The 22104-nt window shown below is 37.2% G+C and overlaps 1 protein-coding gene across 7 annotated transcripts in view; it reads right to left on the reverse strand.

The window, feature by feature from the left end:
- LOC144657500 (protein Wnt-4-like) overlaps nucleotides 1-22104 on the reverse strand; it is a 31533-nt gene that overhangs the window by 4145 nt on the left and 5284 nt on the right. For 2 of the 7 annotated variants that reach the window (XM_078517848.1, XM_078517851.1), the window contains exon 2: nucleotides 1590-1707. In XM_078517848.1, coding sequence (XP_078373974.1) covers nucleotides 1590-1678 — 89 coding nt within the window. In that variant the 5' untranslated portion in view covers nucleotides 1679-1707. Of the gene's footprint in view, nucleotides 1-1589; nucleotides 1708-7040; nucleotides 7150-12388; nucleotides 12654-14372; nucleotides 15753-16030; nucleotides 20372-22104 lie in introns of those variants that run through there. The other 5 variants (XM_078517846.1, XM_078517847.1, XM_078517850.1 and 2 more) reach the window with 5 other exon arrangements.

The raw sequence follows: 22104 nt of genomic DNA on the forward strand, positions 1-22104 counted from the left end.
AAAATCAGGTATTTTCAGTTCCGTCACTTTAATGGAATGCTTTGTTTAAAGCCAAAACGGCCAGTCTGCAACGAAAAGCAATCTTATTTTTCTGCCGATTTTAGGCTGAAAATATTTTTATGAACATTCTTAGAAAATACCGTTTGACATTTCCGTTTTAGCAAGTATTGGGTAAGATCTGTATCGCGGTGCTACATCGTGCACATGTACCATAAGATATTCAGCCTGGGTCGGAAAAACTGTATTCTTATTAAAAAAAAGAGTGTATTCATGGTTACGGTTTTAAACCAATCAAAGCGCGCACGTATTTCGTTGTTGCTTTTTGTTTTTCATTTATTTCTTCCAGTTATTGATTATGTTTTCTAGTGGCAGGTAGAGTGAGCACTGAACTGAAAAACTGCGTCGGCTAAATCCTTGACCAGTGTTCTCTCATTAGCTAAATTAAGTGTGTAGATCTGACTCTTGACAATGTTTTTTGAAACTGATCTCAAAGTTTCCTCATAATTTTGTGACGCGACTTCTTATACGAAAAAATCATGCCTAAATCTCCCAAGAGTTTGAAAAATAATTACAAATTAAATTCTTTTCTAAAATTCAAATTGCCTGATAGCTGAGATTAGATGGGTTAGCAAAACTTTTTTGGTGAAATCAGCTCTTAAATAAAAACAAACAAAAAATGACAAATGTGTTTTTAGCGTGTTGGAGAATGTTCATGCGCTGGTTTATTTGATTTATTTTAAACAATAATTGGAAATGCTTCGGATATCTGTACTGTAATTTACGCTACCAGTACATTTCACGACTAAAAGGCAGACATTTTGAGAACATCTTATGATCTTCCAAAACACGTCTCAATTAATTGTCAATGAATTTCTTTTGTTGTCGACGTCTAGATAAACTATTCCAAAGTTTTGCTGTTCTCATCCGATACTTTTTATTTTCAAAGCGTTCGTCATTTCATCGATATTTTAGAGAAAATTCGTCAAAATTATTTTATTTTATTTTCGGCCAACTGATCTAAGATTTTTGCTGAGCCAATCGTTCGTTGCAAAGGTCTTGTCCAGGCACGAAGCCATGAACACAAATTAATTAGCCGACGAAAGCTCCAGACGAAAAATAATCAACACGATCTATCAAAACAAAGTAATGTTTAATGAATGGGTTATTTGGGAGCTTTTATTGTAAAACGTCGCTTAATTTCGAAGATGGCACTTATAGTTCCCTGGATTACATGATACTACTATAAACAATATACAGCTGTAGTTGTTTGGGGTCAATCCAAACTTTTAAAATATGCCGGGTACTTGTGTTTTCTACTGCGTTAAAGACTTTATAGGAAATGATGTCTCGCTATGCTTCTGGTGTCAGAACAATACATGCCAAGGAAAAGTATTTGGGCGCATATAATTCTTGAAACTTTAATGCGCAAATCATTCAAAACTTAAGCTGTGTTAAGACTAAGAATACAGGCATGTAATGATTATGCATAATACTTTTGCCGACGGTAGAAAACCAGAAATCATAACACAACAAACACTGGAAGCTCGTGAGGAACGTTTTCAAGCAAAAATGAATGGGTTGCTACTTACAGCCATTGGCTTGATGTGACAGGGGAGATGAAGAGAAATTCCAGCGCCACCATAAACTGGAAAAGCGGTACCGCCTTGAAAAGAGCCATGATAGTTGCTGTGCGAGCGGTGTCTTTATCTGGCAGAGTAAAAGAATAACGGTTTATGATGAGAATTTGTAGAACAAAAGAAAAATCTGGCCTCCTTATAAAATCCCCTAGGCGGGTCTTGCTCAAAGTGTTGCCGCCTTATAACACCTGATAATGTAGACAAAGTGAGGTGCAGAAATGACGGCACTTTTACTCAATGAATTTCTGTTATTGGGAGGAACACACCTTAATTAAAACGAAACCTTTTAAAGCGACAAGGCGATGCAGTTAGAACGTGTCTGGAACAAATGGCGATTCGTTTTGAAAGTGTTATCTGTGAAATGAAAGCGAAGGAACGACTAAGAATTAACTGAAGAATAACAAGAACTATAACAACAACTTCACGTCCAGCGCAAGGTTTATAGTTAATTACAGGTTTGTCACTTCGTTGCCGTATTACATTAACAATATCTTCTTTGTTTTCACGGACAATAAAAAGTTGTCAAGTCATGACAAAAATATATGATAATTATCTCATGCTGAACGGGAAAATACGGACTGTTTCGACTTAACACAGTGTGTAAACTGTGAAAATGGCACTCCTGCAACTTTCGGATAAGTTTGCATATTCGAAATCGCATTTGCACGATATCTACGAGTTATTTACTCGTGCAAATAAGTTATTGATCCAAATTGTTTATGAAGTGGCTAGACTCCTTTCAATAGAGATTAAGCCGATAATAAGTGATTGCGCGCTTTGTCGGCTTATCTTGCGTGTTTGACAGCGCTGATCACGAGCGAATATAAATCTAAAAGAAAAGAGTTAACTTGCTTTAAAGTGAAAACATGAGTGTTTTTAACAGGTGCAAAAAAACAGTGAAAAATCTCACAGGATTTAGTTTTTAGCGATCTCTTACAAAAGAAGAGAAGTAGAAACCATCCCTCGCTTATCCTGTTTCAAACGCAGTTTTAGGATAAATGTACTTGCACGATTTCTTTTACGAATATCGACAGAATTTTCTTTCACTTTGTGTGTTTTTTATGAAATTTTGTTTTAAGATGGAATATTTGTTTTCCAGTACTTAGACTAGCGAAACCGTATTTCGTTTACTTTTGTTGTTCCTGTGTAGATGTATTTTCGCGAATGGAGACGAATAATCTTCCAATCCTCTTGCAATAAGAAGTTTTGTGGGACAAATTATGTAGTTAAAATCGATCATTACTTGCTTCTTTACTCAGAGAGCTAACTGTGCATAAAAAGTTAGAGAAAGTAGGTTTGTCGTAAATACAGATTTTGCCTCCTACCTTTTTGCAAAGCTGATTACTTTCAAATCAAGGGTAGTTCCAATTGTAACTTGATTCACTCTTTATGTACTTTGCCTCTGTGGTTTGGCTCGCGCGGGTTTTATTAAGTTGTTTTCGGCTCGATTTCATTGTAAGTCCGTACCAGTTCATTACAACGCCTTCGCGTCCCATGGGACATCACACCCAGACAAACCCACACAAATCATTCTTATAAAAAGCAATGATGAGAACGTGGATCTATTTCGATTTTTATGAGAAGAAAAAAACGTTGATGCAGAGTTAGTCTCCGCACCTTTGCAGTTGCTTGTAGACCTGCTGTGTCATAATCTTGATATTTGACTTATCATCAACGAAAGAAGGGTTTTATGGAATGTTCGTGTTTGTAAACAACAATACGGTCTTAAGTGACATAATTAATACGAACTCACGGTGCGCATTATGTAAATAAACAATTAACACACCGGAAAAGATGAGAAACTTGAATGCAATTTCATTTTTATAGCGGTTTTTTAAGACTTCCGTATTTTCTCGTAGCTCGTCTTAACAAGCGCATTCCATTTCGGCAAATCCGCCCTGAGAAATAATTTTCATAAGTTCTTAATTCTTGCGGTTACTTAGAGTAAGTCCGGAGCACGTTTTATTTGAACACAACAAGAAGTATGTTAAACATCTTGTGAAACGATTTTCAACAAAATCAAACTATGCCAAACATTCTCCTTAAGCCTTCCGATATAAATTGTTTAATTAAAAAGATATCCGAATAAACATGAACAATAGACGTCTAATAAAAAAGCGGTTATTGGAAAATGTTTGTATATTGCTCGGGACCGATGTTCAAGCGAAAATTCACGTCTCGTATTTCGGTATTTCTGTAAACAAACAAAACCTATATAATCCAGCTACTTACCTATAAAATCATGTTCTTGAAGACTTCTATACCAGTACAAAAAAAAATAACTTATTTTCGCGGGCTGTCAGGCAGGACAATAAAGGCGCGAGTTTTGCAACTTACGTCATACTCAATGCGACCATCTTATTGGCTTTCACCGGCCTACGCAAATCGACAGGCTTTTTACGCGCGAAAAAATGGCGACTTTTGTTTAGTAAAACAAGCGAGAATCGCAGGAGAATTTTAAACAAACGCTTCTGAAGAAAACATTTCTTGATATATACATGCGCAGAAAATATGAAAGAAAGAAAAATCAGTAAGCTTCGTCATTTACAGTAAAGTAACTATAGTTAGGTACGGCGCTTTTATAAATAAGTTTAAAACGAAAGATTAGTGAACCTCCGGCACAAACTGTACTTGCATTTATCGTAATAGAACTGTGGAGACCTGTTGCCACTGACATACAATCTCATTTTCAGTGGCTCAGTCATTGTACTGAATCTTTCCAATCGTTAATCTTCTGTTGAAGTACTTCATAAAGTGTTAAGGAAATTTGCATTAGTGATGGACTGAGCCGAAAATATTTTTGACAGCGTCATTGGTAAGGCTTTCATCTGAAAAGGGAAAGCAACACAAAGAAATGTGTTCTCGTACGTTAAGTCAGGCGAAGCACTATAAGCCGATAACGTAGGTAATTGCATAGTCGGAGGGGAATTAAACTGTGACTTGTCTAGTTACTAAGTTGACCCTTGACCCTTTCAGCAAAAGCAAAGATCGACATCAGAAAATCTGCCCAACATGAAGACAGGCAGGGAGGGCAGAAGAATTATTGGGAAAGAGGTTATGAGAGAACGCTAGAAATTTCAATCTAAATTTCTTTGTGTCCTTAACAGAACATCACGATACGTCAGAAAAGAATAAAGGAAATGCCCACGAACTGCACGAATTCACGTGTTTAGCACAGAGAAGACTGGGGCGCAGTTTCCGACCGACATTACGTAAGCATTTATTACCTTATAATGACGTACAATTACGAGTACACCCACAGGGGAAGGGACGGGCATCCACAGGGGAAGGGATGAGCTTTGTAAAAATGCGCGGGCGCGAATGGGATAGGAAAACGATAAATTGCTGATAAACGGCAAGATTAACACTCTGTTATTCCGAACAAAGGAAAAGAACAAATTGTTGATAATGAGCGAGATAAACGATTTGTTATTTTCATATTAAAATTAAAAAGGAAATTAAAAAATAGTCATTATTCTCTTACACGTACACAGAAAGAGCGGAAACCTGGATGAGGAATGTTGATCAATCAGTGCTATAAATGTTCTTTGAAGTCAGCAAAACCGGCAGTTTTAAAATGTGGCAAATTGATTAAATACTCATCAAATCCGTAAATAGGAACACTCGTTTTAGCAAATTATTTCCTGTTTGCGCTATCGAAGTTATTTCAAGTCTAAACGTTTTTATAGTCATTTCTTTGCGCGTTAGCAAACTTATCTGCAGGAAGACTGCGTTAGTCGCGGTTAGTCGTGACGTCTTTTGATCGATTGCGTGCATTTTCCCACATCGGCGTTTCCTCGTTTTAAAGTGATTTTTCCTATTTTACCAAAACGTTTGTAACCACAATCATCTGTTTCCATTTAGAGTAAACTGGCGTATAAAAATTGACCACGTTGCTAAAGATTCAAGCTTTCTGGAAAAGAAAATTATCGGCATGGTGGTTACTGATAACATCATCTCTTGAAAAGTCCACACAAATTAGAAAAAAACGCGCCAATGGCCTCTACTCGCGGTCAGCGTACACACCTAATTCGAGTTTCCCTTATGCCCAAAAGCCATGGTAATGAAAGAGCAATCCGTAGGCATGCGCAGTTAGCTGCGATCAATATTTTGTTGTCAAAGATTTGCTCTGCTGCTTTTCGGTTCAGTCAGCTTTTTTCTGCGTGTTCTGTTATCATTTTTGAGGATGAAAACAGATTTTAACGTTCGTATTGAATTTTTTTTTGTCCAAAACCCGATCTCAGTGCCTGCTAATGAGATTTGGTGCTCTTTGACACTTAAGAAGTCCATTATCATGTAGTTTGATAGTGTTACCGTCGATGGAATGTTCCACATGGGAGACAATGGTTTGTCAGCGATATGAATGAACATTTCAAGCCAAAACAGTACTCTTCAAGAATTTTCTCTCAATAGATGACTTGGAGTATGATTGAGAGTAAGTTCCCGAAATAATTTATTTGGAGTCTTGTTCAGATGTCCGACAATTGTCGGATTTAAGAACCTAAGCAACTGCAAAGAATGCAAAACGATATTTTCAGTAAATTGGGGTTAATGCTCTGCATTTAAAAGTCGATTTGAAGGATCGCCGATCTTTGCTCCCTTTTTTTTCTGCAAAGCAAATACTATGCCAAGTCGATAAATTGCGGTTGTACAATGCTGTCCCACAACTCACACGAAGAATTAGACCCCAAGCTGGCACGAAGAGCATTGCTTTGATGGCCGTAAGCATGTGCTTTTTGAACTGTCGGTTGGTGGAAAATACGTAGTATCAAGGGGAGAAAATCGAAATTTTAATATCGACCGATTGGTGAGCCTCTGAAACGACCCAGGTGGCATCTTAGAGGTCTATTACGTATGCGTGAAGACTTAAACCGTGAAATTAAGTATCTGTTGCAAGTTAATTGAATTTTTTCCAGCGGATATCGGATAGCCAGCTTTTAATCGTTGGGAAAATGCAACAAAATAGTCTCGAATTAGGAGAATTACAGACAGTTAATTACTGTAAATGATTCTTTGTAAAACCCCTTTCACTCTCATTTTTGTGACGTATTACTAATCAACGGCTGTTATTTGTAATTAGCAATTTGTGACGGCAAATTCTTTTACGATAAAAGATTTCATCAGAAATATCTACAGCAAAGTCAATCTTTTGTAGAGTTAAGTATTCATCGTGTTTGTATTGGTTTCATTCAAAACAAGATATTTCCTGCTAAAGTTTTGTATAAGTTTTCTTTTTTCTTTCTTTCATCTACAAAGTACTAGAGTCAAGGAGAGCAACTTTTAGAGATGTCCATTGTTTAGAAGACGGTTTAAGCACGATTGTTATTGAGATTGTTAAGAGCTTAATAAACCTGGAGTGCTTTAGTTCAGGTCTGGGTAACTCCAGGTTAAACAAAAGCTTACCTTATCTTATAAGAACAGCGAGGATTTCCTAGCCAGCCACGTGCTTCGGAAAAAGGCTTTAAGCGCTTTTGTGATCAAGAGTGATCGGAGCTCTTTAGCTGCAGCTCTTCACATACAAGTGGTGTCAAAATGGATAGTGCGGATCGTTTTAAGATACGATCAAGGATATCTGAAACGCTTAAACATTACAGCAAACTATTCAGAGCGCCACGGATTAACTAACAATGAATTTCCTGTTTGTTCCAGAGAAATCAACACCCATAAAAGAAAACCGACAGATAAGAGCCCATGAAATGCAGGAGACGACCTTTTTATTAATTCCTGTGCGCATGTACATAGTCTTGAAAAAGGAAAAAGATACTGCACTTTACAAAAGTTCAAAGCGGCAAACCGGCCAACAACGACTGAACAACTAGTCTAAAGCAAAAACTGATGATACGTTTTTATTTTCCGCAGAGAAACTGCCGGCATACATGTTTAAGAAGTAAATAAAGAGATTGTAATTAAGCACATTATGTAACGAAACGTATATTTTAGTCAATAAATATTTGCTTTGGCAAAACATAGTTATGTAATGTTATATTGACGATAAGCCAAAAACAATACAGAAAGCAAGTGCACAAAAGGCAACACATAACAAGAAAAGAAAAAGAAAAAGAAAAAGAAAAGGTTTTATGTATCTTAAAATTTCTGTTTTATGGAGAGACAGCCTAAGTGAAAAATGCTAAAAATGTTTCAAAAAGTTGTTATTGCCACTTTTATTCAAGTATTATTTCGGCTCCTTTGGAATTGGCTAACCGCAATCACCTAGATTAACACATTGGTAAAATCAATAAAATTTTGTGCAATTTGCTTTGTTCCTCGGAAGGAAGTATTTTTGAATTACATGTTAACTCTTTGTTGATTAATCGTTTTTTCACTAAAAGTTTCTTTCTTATTCATGCCGCGAACGTCAATCGCTTGGTACAAGTGATTCGTTCAAAAAGACCGCTGAGGGGGAGGCACTTCACCTCAAAAACCAACAACTCGACAATAATTTACCGTATTGCACACGATAAGGACCACAACAAACATGTAAGCGTGCAGACATTTCCATTGTCAAGTCAGCAATGCGATTTATATGTAGATATTACATAAGACGGATGGTCCGAACTAGTATCAGTTACAAGCTAAAGCGATACCTAATCCTTCTTTTCGCGTTTGAATCACAGCCAATTCTAGTGAGATCTTTGGCGTGGTTTAATCTGCTTTAGTCGTATATATTTTTTTTAAAACTAAGCCAAAACGTTATTTTAAACAGGCTTTAACACAGCAAGGAATTCTAAATTTGCTTTAGAATCTGATGCACAATCAATAAACAACTTTGGAAAGCACAATACGATACAAAGAACGGACTGTAACGGTAGTTCAAGATGGCTTGCTTGACTTGTAATTCAACTCACTGTCAGTGTTTTGTTTTGAAGAAAACACTAAACAAACCGGAAACACTCTCCGAACGGAGCACTCGTCTTCTTTGTGGAAATACCTTAGACAATTTATAGGATTTATATGACTAAGCAATGAATCCGCTTATTAAATCCTTATATTGAATCCGGCTTATTCACTGTGGTAAAAATAAGCAGGAACAACAAATAAAAAAACATTGTTATTGTCTTTAAACGTAAAAAGCATCTCACTGTAAAATCAAGATATTTTGCAATCTTGAATGGCAGTGTTTACACTGCAAGATGGAAATCTAAACAACTGTAGGACGTTTTATCTCAAACAAAAAAACATGGAAAAGAGAAACAAACAAACAAACAAAAAGGTTGTTTAAGTACAACTTATCTTAATGAGATATACTTTCAAAGGATTAGACCGTTCCCATGCTAAACAGCAAACGATTAAAAGTATAAGACTACTTACTTTTCTTTTTTTTACGTGACAATGCAACAATAGCAGATATTGTGCCAAGTTGTCCTACTTACCTTTGAGCTCTATATGCTTAACATCTGTTACTCATAAAACGACCACGCGATCGGTAACATCGATAAACCATTCGTCTTGTACACTTACGCGCGAATTTTACTAGAACCGAGCTAACTCTTGGGAGGTCTTTAACAGTAACTTATTGCCCTTGATATAAGGCTGAGTCTTGGTTAATTGGCTTAAGTCTACTGTTTTGACCCTTTTAAAATCATAATTGCATGGATTTTCGAGATAAATCGTTTCGTAAATTAACACAGGTATTTATGAGCAACACATTTGACAGATTTACAGATATACATGCAGGCCAATATATTTTGCCGTTTTAGGACAATTTGTTTCTTATCTTTACTTTTGCATAATTCTTATCTCCCCCAGTCTGTGTGGCCACTAATGAATGCTGCTTGATACCTATGTCTACTTTTGAAGAATACATTTACAAATATAGAAAAATTTAAGCACGCCCTTATCACAATGATTGATTTTTGTTATCGATAATCCGTCCTTTCAGACCAATTAATAGGAAAATAAGCCAAATTAATACTCTTCTCTCTACTCGACTTAAACCACTGCTTCTTTATCTGTTAAACACAATCATTTACGGTAGCAAGGACTCGTGTTTTGTGAAGTAATTAAATATGCGTCGTGCTCTTTTTGGTGAAAAAATTTAGCTAGCCACTAGATTTTAAGCCGGAAATAAACGCGCATATATTAAAATTAAAATGGTGTAGCATTTCACGCTGAGTTCTACATTTTTATGTCACAAAATAGTGGAGCAAAAATGGCAATACACAGACATGATTTACAGCAAAAACTACACTATATTTCAAATCTGATCGAGCAAACAAGCTGTTTCCGAGAATAATAACTGTTTCAGTTCTATGCAAAATATTCAACTTCCACGTGTCGTATTTTGGTTCACGTTTTTTATAGTCTAAACATCATTTTCCGTAGAGATTAAAGAAACGGATATCTCCGTTATTCTCGTCCACGCAACATTGAAATTTCCTGTTATTATCTCCTAATGCAAAGAGGTTCTTAATTTAGTTAAGTTCTTCTTTCCTCGGAGATTGGAAGTTGGGACATGGTTGACGGCATTTCGAGTACGTTGAATACACAGGTCTAACAAGTTGAAACTCAAGTTAAAACATTTGACAATTTTTTGTTAATGCAGTTAAAATAAATGATCATATTTAACTTGCTAGTAAATGGAATGAAGATGTGTTATTGCTCAAAATGATAAGCCCGTTAGATATTTAATGATATGATCTGCACAACAGCTGGGCCACCGGAACTATTGTCTGGACTTCGCGTGCTGTGTATTCTTGGAAGAGTCATTGTGCGATCGTCTAAATTTTAATTGATTCTCAGACATTATTTAGGACATTATTCAGATTTCTCAAGGGTATCAGGTAAAATACTGGAAATTTCCCTAATTTTTTAAAGTTAAATTATATAAGCAATTGCTTCACATGATTTCTTTAGCAATTCGAAGTTACTAAACAAATACAAGTAAAATAAATAGGGCCAAACCTCGTAATACAGTCCTATATGTTATTTTAAAAGCTATGAATAGAAGTATCTGAATTAAGTCTAGCTGTTTCATGTTGCAATTATAAATCAAACTCACTTTTTCTTCCTATGTTTAAAATAACGGCAGCGAAAATAACGCAGGCTTGATTGTATGAAGAGAAACTCTGGGGCCAAAATTTGATAGAAAAGCTTTTATTGTGAACATTTGTTGCGCATCACGGTGGAAAGGAAAACTAACAAAGCCAGTATACTGCAGTAAACCAATACGATTTACAATATTACTGTGTCTTATATAAACTGAAAATAAGTACTTCCGAAAGACGTCAGTAAGTACAGTACTATACATTCTTGCTATCATATGTTAAACTGACTGTGTGTAATAAATAAGTATAGTTTATATGAATTAGACTGATCATGAGACGAAGTCCATCAGCTTCTCTATATCGTCCTTAATTTATCCACCCATGTAAAAAAAGCTTTGTTTACCGTGGCCGAGTAAATTGTCGCTAATTATATAATTACAATGTATCTATGAACAGAAGGCTCGGGGGTCTACCTTCAGAAAATAACTGATTTAAGGAGCACTGATAGCATGTTGACGAATAAAAATTAGGTAAAAGATACAAAGCAAGCAATTAAACCCATGGTTAGTCGCAAGCAAATTCTCAAGGTCTCCTTCAATTGGAACAAGTTCCATTGGAGAAAAGAGACTGTGTTCTTCAACAATAAAGTGCTTGAGCTGATTGAAATGAGGTACTTACATGCTGCAGAGCATTTCTCTTTTATTAGTTGGAAGAAAGTTCATGGGCCAATTTTTGTTAGCCAGATAGGGAGTGCTCATTGGAGAAATTCAGAAACTGAAATGACTGGGAAAGACCTTTTCGAGCTGGACATTCTCAATTTTCGTGTTTTTGTTTAGTTGGTGGTTATGTAAAAGCTGTGACCTTTCAGTCACGTTCATAAAACTACCTCACAACTTTGAATTCAAAAAAGTTCTCAAATTTGTATACTGAGGGGCGAACGACACAGTTTTTGCAAAATAGGTAGAATAGTTGTGATAATCAGGTCATAAATTCCATCGAATGTGTCGATTTTTTTAAATTATGCAAACCGAAAGGAGGATTAACTTGCCCAGCCCAGGAAAAAGGAAAACCGGAGATACCTCCGGTTAAAAGCATCACGTCTCCTTTTCACGGTGGATTTATGTGTTAACCCTTTCAGATTAGACTTAAGGAATTTATTACTGATTGCCAAATAGCAATTTATGTTACTGTTTTTCTGAAGATTGGGTAGAATATAAGATACTTGTTATCTAGTTGATGACATACTTTATTCTCTTTACCTATCTGCCTGTTTGACCCGGCGTGATGAACTATAGGGAGAAATGATATGTTGGTCTCTCTAGCTAGGGCATCAGAAGACGCAGGTATCACGTTATGAAGTGAAACACGAGTTTTGTCTGTCCAGTTAAATAAATATGTGGCAAAAACAGATTTTTAAAATGATTAGTTAAAAAAAAAACGAAGTCTAAGCGGTTCATCGAAGGCTGACTAAATCTAACTGTAGTAAACTTGTATATTTTATAGTTTTGCTTTTTCGTCAGGTTAATAAACGCTTTGTAGGTGCCGGAGCAATCGAAGGCTGACTAAATCTAACTGTAGTAAACTTGTATTTTTATAGTTTGCTTTTTCATCAGGTAATAAAAGTTTGTAGGTGCCGGAGCAATCGAAGGCTGACTAAATCTAACTGTAGTAAACTTGTATATTTTATAGTTTTGCTTTTTCGTCAGGTTAATAAAAGCTTTGTAGGTGCCCGAGCAATCAAGTTGCAAAAAGTTGTATAAAGCATACCTTGAAAAAAGAGCCAGGCCAAGCGTACCTTGCATTGGAAAAGAGTCGGGTCAGGTAAACTCCCCGAAAGCTTTCATGCAAAGTTGGTTGTCAGTACGTAGACTTCGAATCAAACACCGTAATGTTAAAAAAAAAAATCCAAGTTTTCGATTTGTAGCAAAGCGAGGGCCACGGTGAATGAAAAATTATCCCGAAAACAACTTTTGATAATGCACATGGAATTTGTCTTGCTCAGATTCGGCAGAGATTGTCGAATTCCAATTCGGGCTTCTTCGTACCGTGAGAGAGTTCGAAACGGGGGTCATTTCGCACACTAAAGCACTCAAACGAACTTTGGGTGCTGTTTTTCGTTAACGTGGAATTTAAAAATCGTGCTTTGCGTGTTTAAAGGTCTTCAAAGGTCCTTCGATGATATAAGAGTAACATATAGCTTGGTAAACACCAACATGAAAACAATTGCAATTTAATACCTCAATGCACCCTAAATTAAATTTGCCCAGCTCTGTCAAATTTGCCTTGATTAAAGGGGCGTTGAATTTAACGTCGAATATAAATAAGACACACTGATGTAATTTATAGCTGTCTATGCAGTTATTAAAGTTGTATAACTCCACAAAAAAGAGAGAGATTTCGAGACGAAACAAGAGATATCACAAACTGATGCATGCAGGGAACATGGTAAACATGCCCTTGGCTATTTAGTTTGAAATGAAAACATTATTCAATGCCTTTCGTGAGATTATCAAAACATAATCGTACCCATTAAAGTGTTCACTCAACACAATGCGAAAGAGGTCAAGAGTTAAATGGTCGTGAAAACTCCGGGTTATTATATTTCGGCCTTCTGATAAAAGTGCGTTACTTGCCTTGTTGCAATCAGATTTGGGGGCAAGGAAGCTCGAAATCCAGCAGAGAATTTTATTTGTTCTACTTCCAAACCACGTTTTCGCATATTTCGGCAAAGACAAGTGACAATTCCCTTTAAATAAACAAGAACAACAGCGATGGATTTTTATTTACGTTTCTTTATGTACCTTGTTTGGTATGAGTATGAATAAACGGTTGTTGTTTAATATTAAAACTAAAACAGCAAGTATTTATAGCGAGTGGCGTGTGGAATTGTTTGGAGTTATAATGAAATCGGAATGTTTCGCGGACAGCTCATGACACAATATTTTATGATTCTTTGATATAATAAATAACAAGATATTTTTTAAAGAATTTTATGGTTTACTAGGACGGGCATATGTGGGGTTTTGTTCTAAATATAAAAGTTATCAAGATCACGGAAAAATGCAAGTAATCAGAAACAATCAACGAACAAACAGACAAGTCAAGACGCAAACCGATTACAGCATAAGATACTATTTTCTGTGTGCTATTCAGACAAATCCTCTATTGTATAATCAAATTAAAAGACAACGATGATTCAAATAATCCTGCCATGCTAGAAAGCTTAAAACAACGCAGTTTTTCAGGAAGATATCATTGTTTGTAAAATTAAAAGTGACTCGCTTACGACAACGGATATTCGAAGCGCTAAATCATTTAATACCTTGCTAAAAGCTTCGACTTCCGATTATTTCAAAACACCACCGGGAAATGTTTTAGCGTTGTCCGAACATTGCTAAAACGCACGAAATTATTCCACGAAAGGAAAACTGAACATCACGAAAGAGTCACGAAACTGGCACGAGCGTTCTCGGTTTTCACCATCGACGGGGATTAAGCACATTTTTGCATGCTTCCAAGGATGTCCTTGCCTGACACCTCTTCAATTGAAGTGTTTCTACCGCGGGCAAAAACGGATTATCCCGCATTGGTTTGTTAGCCGCACACGTCTCTCACTATGCAGAGCCGAGCTCGCCTTCGGATAGTTTGGATGGTTTTCTAAAAGTCATATATCACTTCCGTGCTTTGCAAAACATGCTTTAAGTAAAATTACCAAACAAACACCGCAATAAACTAAGGAATAACAATTTACCAGTGTGTAAAGCTTGCCTCTCTGCCGCTGTTGTACCTTCTTTACCTCCTGGACGATAATGAGGTAATCCTCTTGTAACAGCTCTCCAAGTAGTGTCGATGGATCGGAGTTGATTCTGGGTTGCGTGAAAGTCGATGATATTCGTCTGACAATCTACAGACGGCACTCCTTTTATACCTGCTTTTTATCAGATCCGTGTAATTTAGACGGAATTGGGCGAGAGTTCTATAAACAAATAACGTTTCACTCTGCAGCCTGACTTATCAACGATCCAAGCTTGATAACATCTTAATCAATGTGATCACACGCTCTCTCGGTCGATAGGAAGTAGGTTTAGGCACTTCCCATGGCGAGTATCCTCTCTGTCCCGTCACCTACGCGTGTTTTAGCAGCAATATTTCCCGGTGGGTAGTCGATAGTGAAATTTATCTAACAGCGTTAATCTTTTTGGCATCTTCATTGTTTGATTGCTGGAAGAATTGAGAACATGCGGGTAAAAACGTAGCTCGGTGCTAGAACTCTTCTCAGATAAAGAGGATGTGCACTTTATGAGTCAAAGTTGTTTCATTGACAGGTTTCATTACAGCGCATGCCCGTGTGATTTTCATGTATCACGTCGAACCAGTTTCTGCTCACCAAGTCATGCAGGCACTCCGCGATTCAGCTAAGAACTTGGCACAGTCAAATTGACTATAAACACTCCCAACCACAAGTCAATACAGCCAAATCTTTACTATTCATTCGCGGTAGGGTGCTCTATTCAGCTGTCGTTTGGTCGTGCAACATATGTGAATTCAATTGAAGTGCAAAGCATGCATATCAGAAGATTTAAAATTCGGTTACTGATACAGCCGTAACATTCCTTAAAATTCGATAGCAATAAAACACCTCACATTTCGCCGTGAAACGATTTTCCTAATTAAGAGGAACCCTTATTTTGCGTCCTTAAAAGCAAATTAAAAACGACTCTGAATTTCCGGCTTTGGTTAGCTTAAATACGATGAAATAAACCGAAAACGCTGGGAGGTTTCGTAGGCATCGTGTTCATTCACGAAAAATAGTTTCTATATCTCTTTTAAATCCTGAAAGGAATAAAATTGTTCGACACACCACTAAACAACGCTTCCTTTCGTTTTTATCTTCATACTATCAAGTTTAGCGAAATACCCTCAAGCACAGTTTAAAACTAAGGGTTAAAGAGTCATTATAACACAAAAACAGCAACACGGAAATTATAACCATCGGCTATGATCGGTTTAAAATAATAGCGATTAGAAACAGATTTACAAGTACTTGCATTAGCACCGTTTATGCTGCTTTTATAGCTTAAAGATTGTATAGCAATGGCCAGATAAAGCGTGCGGCAGACCACAACTAAATTTTGGCGGCAAAACATTGGCGGGAACCTTTGCCATCCGCGCGCGCGTGTCCAATTCATGCTCAGTGTAGCGAAGCAAAGAGAAAAAATTCCTTGAATTTTTGATGGATGACACAACAGATGACAGAGTAGAAATAGCTTTCGACTCTTTCTTTTTTGCCTTTCGTGAAGGGGTACTGCTAAAGTTAGTTTAAGATAATTTAGTTGATTTAAGATAACTAAGAATGTCACATTCAAGTAATTCTCACGATAAAAATTTGGCTGAAATTACCCGAATTACCTTGTCCACCGACACTTTTCGTCATGTTCAGTATTATCGTGTTTAGCAGACAAGCAAGTTCAGTAAGGTCATCAAGTGATATCCATGATGCACAATGCAATTCTCACAAACTGTACTGAAAAATATGTATGGCAAAGGTTATGAGAATTAGCATTCCTAGTGTGCGATTACAATTGCAAAGAGTTATCATGTACAGATAAATCAGTTTGTTTGCGCATAAAATAACCAGGGGACTTGATGGACTTCTGACCCACGCCACGTGTAAAATATCAATCTTTATTCAATGACTTTTACATCTGCTACAGGTAAAAAACTTTAATTTCATTTCTCGTTGACAGAAATGATATTGCTAGGCTGGCTAGGCAGAGTAAACTGATTCTAACCATTAGTAAATAATGGGGAACACTTGAGCTGCTTACAGAATCTGATCGTTGTCGTGTGGTAATCCCGAACAGATATTATACGCATCTATTTCAATTATGCACTAGTTAGACAACCGGTTAAAGTTCCCCGCCTGATTACAGTTACCACCAGGTATCTTGTCAAGCCTAATCCCACTCGTTGAGCATGCTGGCATACCTACCCTACAGAATTATTGCTCTTAACATGTTTAGATTGTATCTGAATTTCTGGCTTGATCATGTAAGAACGCCAAAGGGTATAAAACTGTTATAAAGTTAGGTAATACATCGTATATGAGAAGATATGGAACAAAAACAAATTGTTAAGATACGTGAGGCATCCCACTAACTGAACTAACCTCGCATGGGCTTACAATGATAGTCGGAAAAAATAACACAAATCTCGAGATGTTATCAGAAATGATAACGCTATAATCATCATAAAAAAGGGATTGAAAGAAAAACTTGCTGATTCATTTATCTCCATTTTGTGGGTGACGCCCTCATGCGGGGGAGTTGGAGCGAGTTTTGGAGATGGGCGGAAACAATTGTCTAAGCGTGATAGAGTTGCCATGCTCAGAAAGTTGCCTTCTTTCCTCTTGAAATTGAGAGCTTGGTCAATTTTTATTTGTGGGGGTAACTAACTTGTTTAAGAGTTTTTTGTTCACAGCGTGGGCGTTGAGCTGCCATGGCCGTAGAAATAAGTTCCTCAATTATCTTTTCTGGCCCTAAATCCCCAAAACACATGCACCAGCTCACGTAATTCAGGTCTTTAATTTTTTTAAAGGAGATCTGAAAAATCTTTTCAAGTCTAGAGGTACTCATGCTATTTATTGGTTACTTATAATGTGCAGTCAAGACACTCACTGTCTTGTTAACTATTTTACGCAACTACGCGAAACTAGCTGACAGTCGCCTACCTCAGTGCATCTATTTGATTCAAAGTATCCAGTTGTGACACAAAAAAGCTGCATATATTATTCAGTAAAATCAAGCCCCCAGCTGGAGGGCAACTTATAATCACGAGGAATGTTTAACAAGGCCTTAGGCGTAGAGCTCTTTGTTAGGATTATGATACAATTCCACAAAAAAAGTGTGTGGTCAGTTTTCAAGATGTCCTTCACCCGAACAGATATGGGGAAAACGTGTGGGAAATTTTGACTGTCAAAAAGTAGGTTAAGTATCAAAATTAGCTTGCCAATCTATCCCAGACGCCATCAGGTCTGCTGCAGCCGGAATCAGATAAAAACAAGATAATAAAGTATTTCTTCTTGTTTCCTCGTGTGTTCATAATGTGCTATAAATCCGGAACATAGGCGTGGCCGACGAAAGGGGCACGACCCGCCCTCCTGTTACCCACCAACACGCACCCTTTTGGATCCATAGCAAACCTGATTTAGGCACGAAATCACAACAAGTATGTCGTGTGTTGTTCTATCTTGACCACACATAGCGATAACAAATCATCATCTTATAGCCAAAAATCGTAGCAACGTAAGACTAAACCGTGAAAAAAACCGTATATCTCAAAGGGATGAAAGCTAGTGCAAGCAGGAAGATTATATTCAGTGATGTACCTATCTTGTTTTAGGTGTACGTTTTTCCAACATGTCAATAATGTAAGGTACCTTGTTTAGTCTTCTTTATAAATTGCATTTAGAGAAAGAGGGCTTAAACGAGAGGGAGGATTAATATATATATATATATATATATAGAGTTTCTATAGAAGATTTTTTTATTGGAGAGGGTGGCAAGGAGAGATGCTGTGCGGTATACAACAGTAGGTTTGACATTAGATTTTTCGACATATGTTAGTTCCCATCAGTGAACGCTTATTTACTGATAGGTTGCTTAGCCTTCTTTTAAAACAAAATAAAAATTTGCGGAAACTTTTTTTAGTAAAGCCATAATGCTTTATACCAATAATCGATTTCGATACGTCTGGTACGTTCAACTACAACCATGAAAACAACAAAAGTCAGTAAAACAATAAATATTATAAATACTACAAACAAACTCGACAATCCCTTGTGCAATTGCATTTTCCCAATCCTGACCAATTGATTACATCGAAAATCGATAATAAACGATATAAATCGAAAACGATACATGCCAATTAATCGATTGATTTGAAAACGATGACTAATTGATGTGGGAAAATCACTGAATTCTGTCGATTGGGCAGACCGAGATATTTTAGATTTGTGAGTTTTTGTGTCTAGTGCGAAGCACAGACATAATGCTATAACGCTAAACATTTGGGTAAGTGCTTCATATACGGCAAACTATGACGTCATACCAACCAAGTTCCACTGAAGTTTCTCAGCGTGACAGCGTACACGAAGTATTTTGCAGTATTCCTCTCTGGGTAATAGTAATCGATAATCACTTGTTATTCCTTCGTAGCCCGAAGTAAACAAGCGATGACAACGTATAACAAACGACACAAATCTAATTTGAGATAATTAAGCCATTAACAACGTCAACACAAAATAATTGTTGATGCGCTAAAACAAAGCAATAAATTCTCGGGCGTTTTGAGACTTTCGCGTCTCCATTAGCGTAAAAAATGCCGTTTTCAGACAGCACGCGCAGGACCGGCATGAACATTGAATTGAGCATGAGCATTTTAGATTATTAAATGTACTCGCACGTTTGCGTAATTAATGCGCTACCGTGACCATGCACCATGCATAAAGCTCAATTACCCAGCACTAGAAACGTGTACGCGTTGCGGCACTATTTTTCTATACGTTATGTATTTGTTGCACAGGGTGGGCGTACCGCGTCACAGTGCAAAATTAATGAATCAATCAGAATCTACCACTGGAAATTTACCTAGAGAGCCACCGAAGCAAATCATAATACGACTCGAAAATTCTTCTAACGACTTGGAACACAGTAATAAAAGACACGCGCCAAACGAGTGCGCTACTCTGCTCTCAATCGATCACGCGGCTATTTTGCTTTTCGTTAACGCGGTCATTCAGTTCTTGGTCACGCGGTCTATTTTTTGGTCCTCCTATACACTGCTTTTGGTCACGCATCTTACCCTACTCTTAGGCCTCGTCCACACTGGCTTGGGTAAATTTGAAAAAGGAGAAATTTAGAAACGCCGCCACATTATCGTTTTTGTGTCGTTTACAAAATGTTCACCGTCGACACTTACCTGGGTAAATTTGAAAACGATACACAGCAACGGCCATAGATGAATGGCAGAGCATGAGTGCATTATAACAGGAGCCCGTCCTAAATTCAAATGAGGGAATTTTTTACAATAAATGTTTTTATCGGCGCCGAGGATAACGTCGATTAAAAAGCTATTTTACTTAAGGACTTTCCGATGATCCATAGATTTCAAAGCTAACCACACCCCTATATTTAAATACAGTGATCAATTCCAAAAAGAAGTCGAAAATTCACGGAATAAAAAATTACTGATTTATCGTTCGGAGTTTTAATTTTAGGTTGTAAATCGCAACGTTCAGTTCAAATTAAGCTCGATAGTAAACAAAAAAGCAAAGCATCAATTCGTCTGCCATCTTGAATTGATGGTCGAAAGGGGACTGTGACAGAGATCACATGGCCAGTTGACGCCAGCGTTTTCGAAAAGTAACGTTTTCAGCCGTCCACACTACACCACCTAGCCGGCGTTTTTAAATTTACCCACTTTGGAGAGCGTATTTTAAAAGTCCCGTTTTCGGAGACCGTAAACGCCGTTTCAGTGTGGACGGTTGGCCTAACCGGGAAAAAAAAAGATGCGTGTTTGTAACTGTAGAAAAGGAGCTCAGAAAAGAAATAATTCTATCGATAAACGAAGCTTGTAACTTACTAAATTTTCCCAGCTTCGCCGCCATCTTGAAAATTTTACATCCACAATGCATAGCGATCCCAGTGCGCACACCGCCTGATATTTACCAGTTCCTTGTCTCCGACCACGCGTGTCCGCCGCAAGGTGAAAACGCACGTGTCTTGCAGGATAGAAGGGTGATCAGTTACTATGTTCAATGCAAGCCTTGAGTTAAACAATCCCGAGATCTTATTAGAAAAAATTTCTTTTTCAACATTCGTTCCTGAGGCACAACACTGTTTTTAGTTCATTAGCTCTTAATTGCTTTCGATCTGTAGGTCCCTAACTAATTTAACGCAGCGTATTTAATTTAAAAATTTTGATTCCCGGACAAGGTCAGGAATAAAATTTATTTTGTCTATGTGTAATTGGCTTTTCTTTTCTTTTCTTTTTTTTTTTTTTTTTTTTTTCACAGAGTGGCCTTCTTGGTTCTGTGAAATGACAAAATCGTTATTTCTCAAGACCCGCATTTCTTTGATTTGTCATAAGAAAAGCAGGTTTACAGAAGTTAGAACTAACACCGCTGAGAAAAGACCGCTCAATTCTTAATTTCGTACACGAAACGAAATCTAAATTACAGCTGTTGAAAGCATACAACTATCGGGAAGGAACCTAAAGAGATTATATGACAAGCATTTAGCCGTCTAGACAAAAACGGCTTCCGAGAAGGTGGTTATAAATAGGATTCATGGCCTTGGCATTACATGGAAAATTCACTTATAATCTTTATTGTACTATTGCGTGCAATAAGTAGTCCAATCACATTAAGAAAAAGTGGATCAGTTTCCTGAACTATTTGTTCCTACTTCACCGGTTTCCGTCCACGCCTGGCTGCGTACTTGGCCTTCCGAAAGAATTCCGGAAATCAATCAAACCCCTTTGTACATGCAAGCACTTGTGAGGCAAAAACGACGAAATATTTTATCGGAATAGTCTCCAGCTATTTATCGAACCCGAGTATTTTTTCAAGATCTAGGTACTTTATTGCGATTCATAGATCGATGGCTTGCGGGTCGGTGTTGCTTCCTTTAGAGCCGCTGACAGTTGCAAGGGCCAGTTAACGATCTTTGCAAGCGAAAACGACTAATTGATTGGGATTAAAATTTGGAGTGGAATTCACGGAGAGCTCCCTCGCGGTTCGCTGAGTGAGAATAATCCGGGTTATTTCACGATGTTACTCAAAACGCACCCTGCTTCTCTTTCACTCAGCCAATTAACTGTCGGAGCTGTGTCTATATTTTTCTAAAATCGAATTAAAGCTGTTTCGATCTTACTTGGTGAGCAAGCAGGGAAAAAGAGCCGCCTTTTAGCCGCTATAATGGAAACGTCAAACGTCACACTTTTGCCCTTTGCCATGACAGGTGTAAAAAACACGAAACGTTTAAGGAAATTAAATTTTGAATTTGGTATTAAATGAATGGAATGAAAACCCATCAGGGATCAGCTATTGGTGGAAAGCAGCATCTAGCTTACAAAAGGAAATACAAAAAACAATAAAACCTTTTATATGGATTATAAAAACGACCCGTGTCACCTCAGCAAGATGCCTTCACATATCACATGCCTTGGGGCTTATAAGTTCAGTTAAGGTTATTTTACACATGGAAAATAGATGGGAATCGAAGTGTTAGTACCCAAAAGATAAACAAACAAACAATCCAAAAAAATAAAACGTTCTTCTAATAAACCAAAGCAGCAATGACATATTTAGTGAAAGAAAGAAAAAAACATATTGTTAAATAATTGGCCATCCTAATTAGATGTTTCGTTTTCCATCGCCTGACCAACCCAATTTTATGAAAAAAAAAAAACTCGATTTTTTA

The sequence above is a fragment of the Oculina patagonica genome, chromosome 6 (genome assembly GCF_052425735.1).
Source record: "Oculina patagonica isolate OP01 chromosome 6, crgOcupat, whole genome shotgun sequence".
In the NCBI taxonomy this organism is placed as follows: Eukaryota; Metazoa; Cnidaria; class Anthozoa; order Scleractinia; family Oculinidae; genus Oculina; species Oculina patagonica.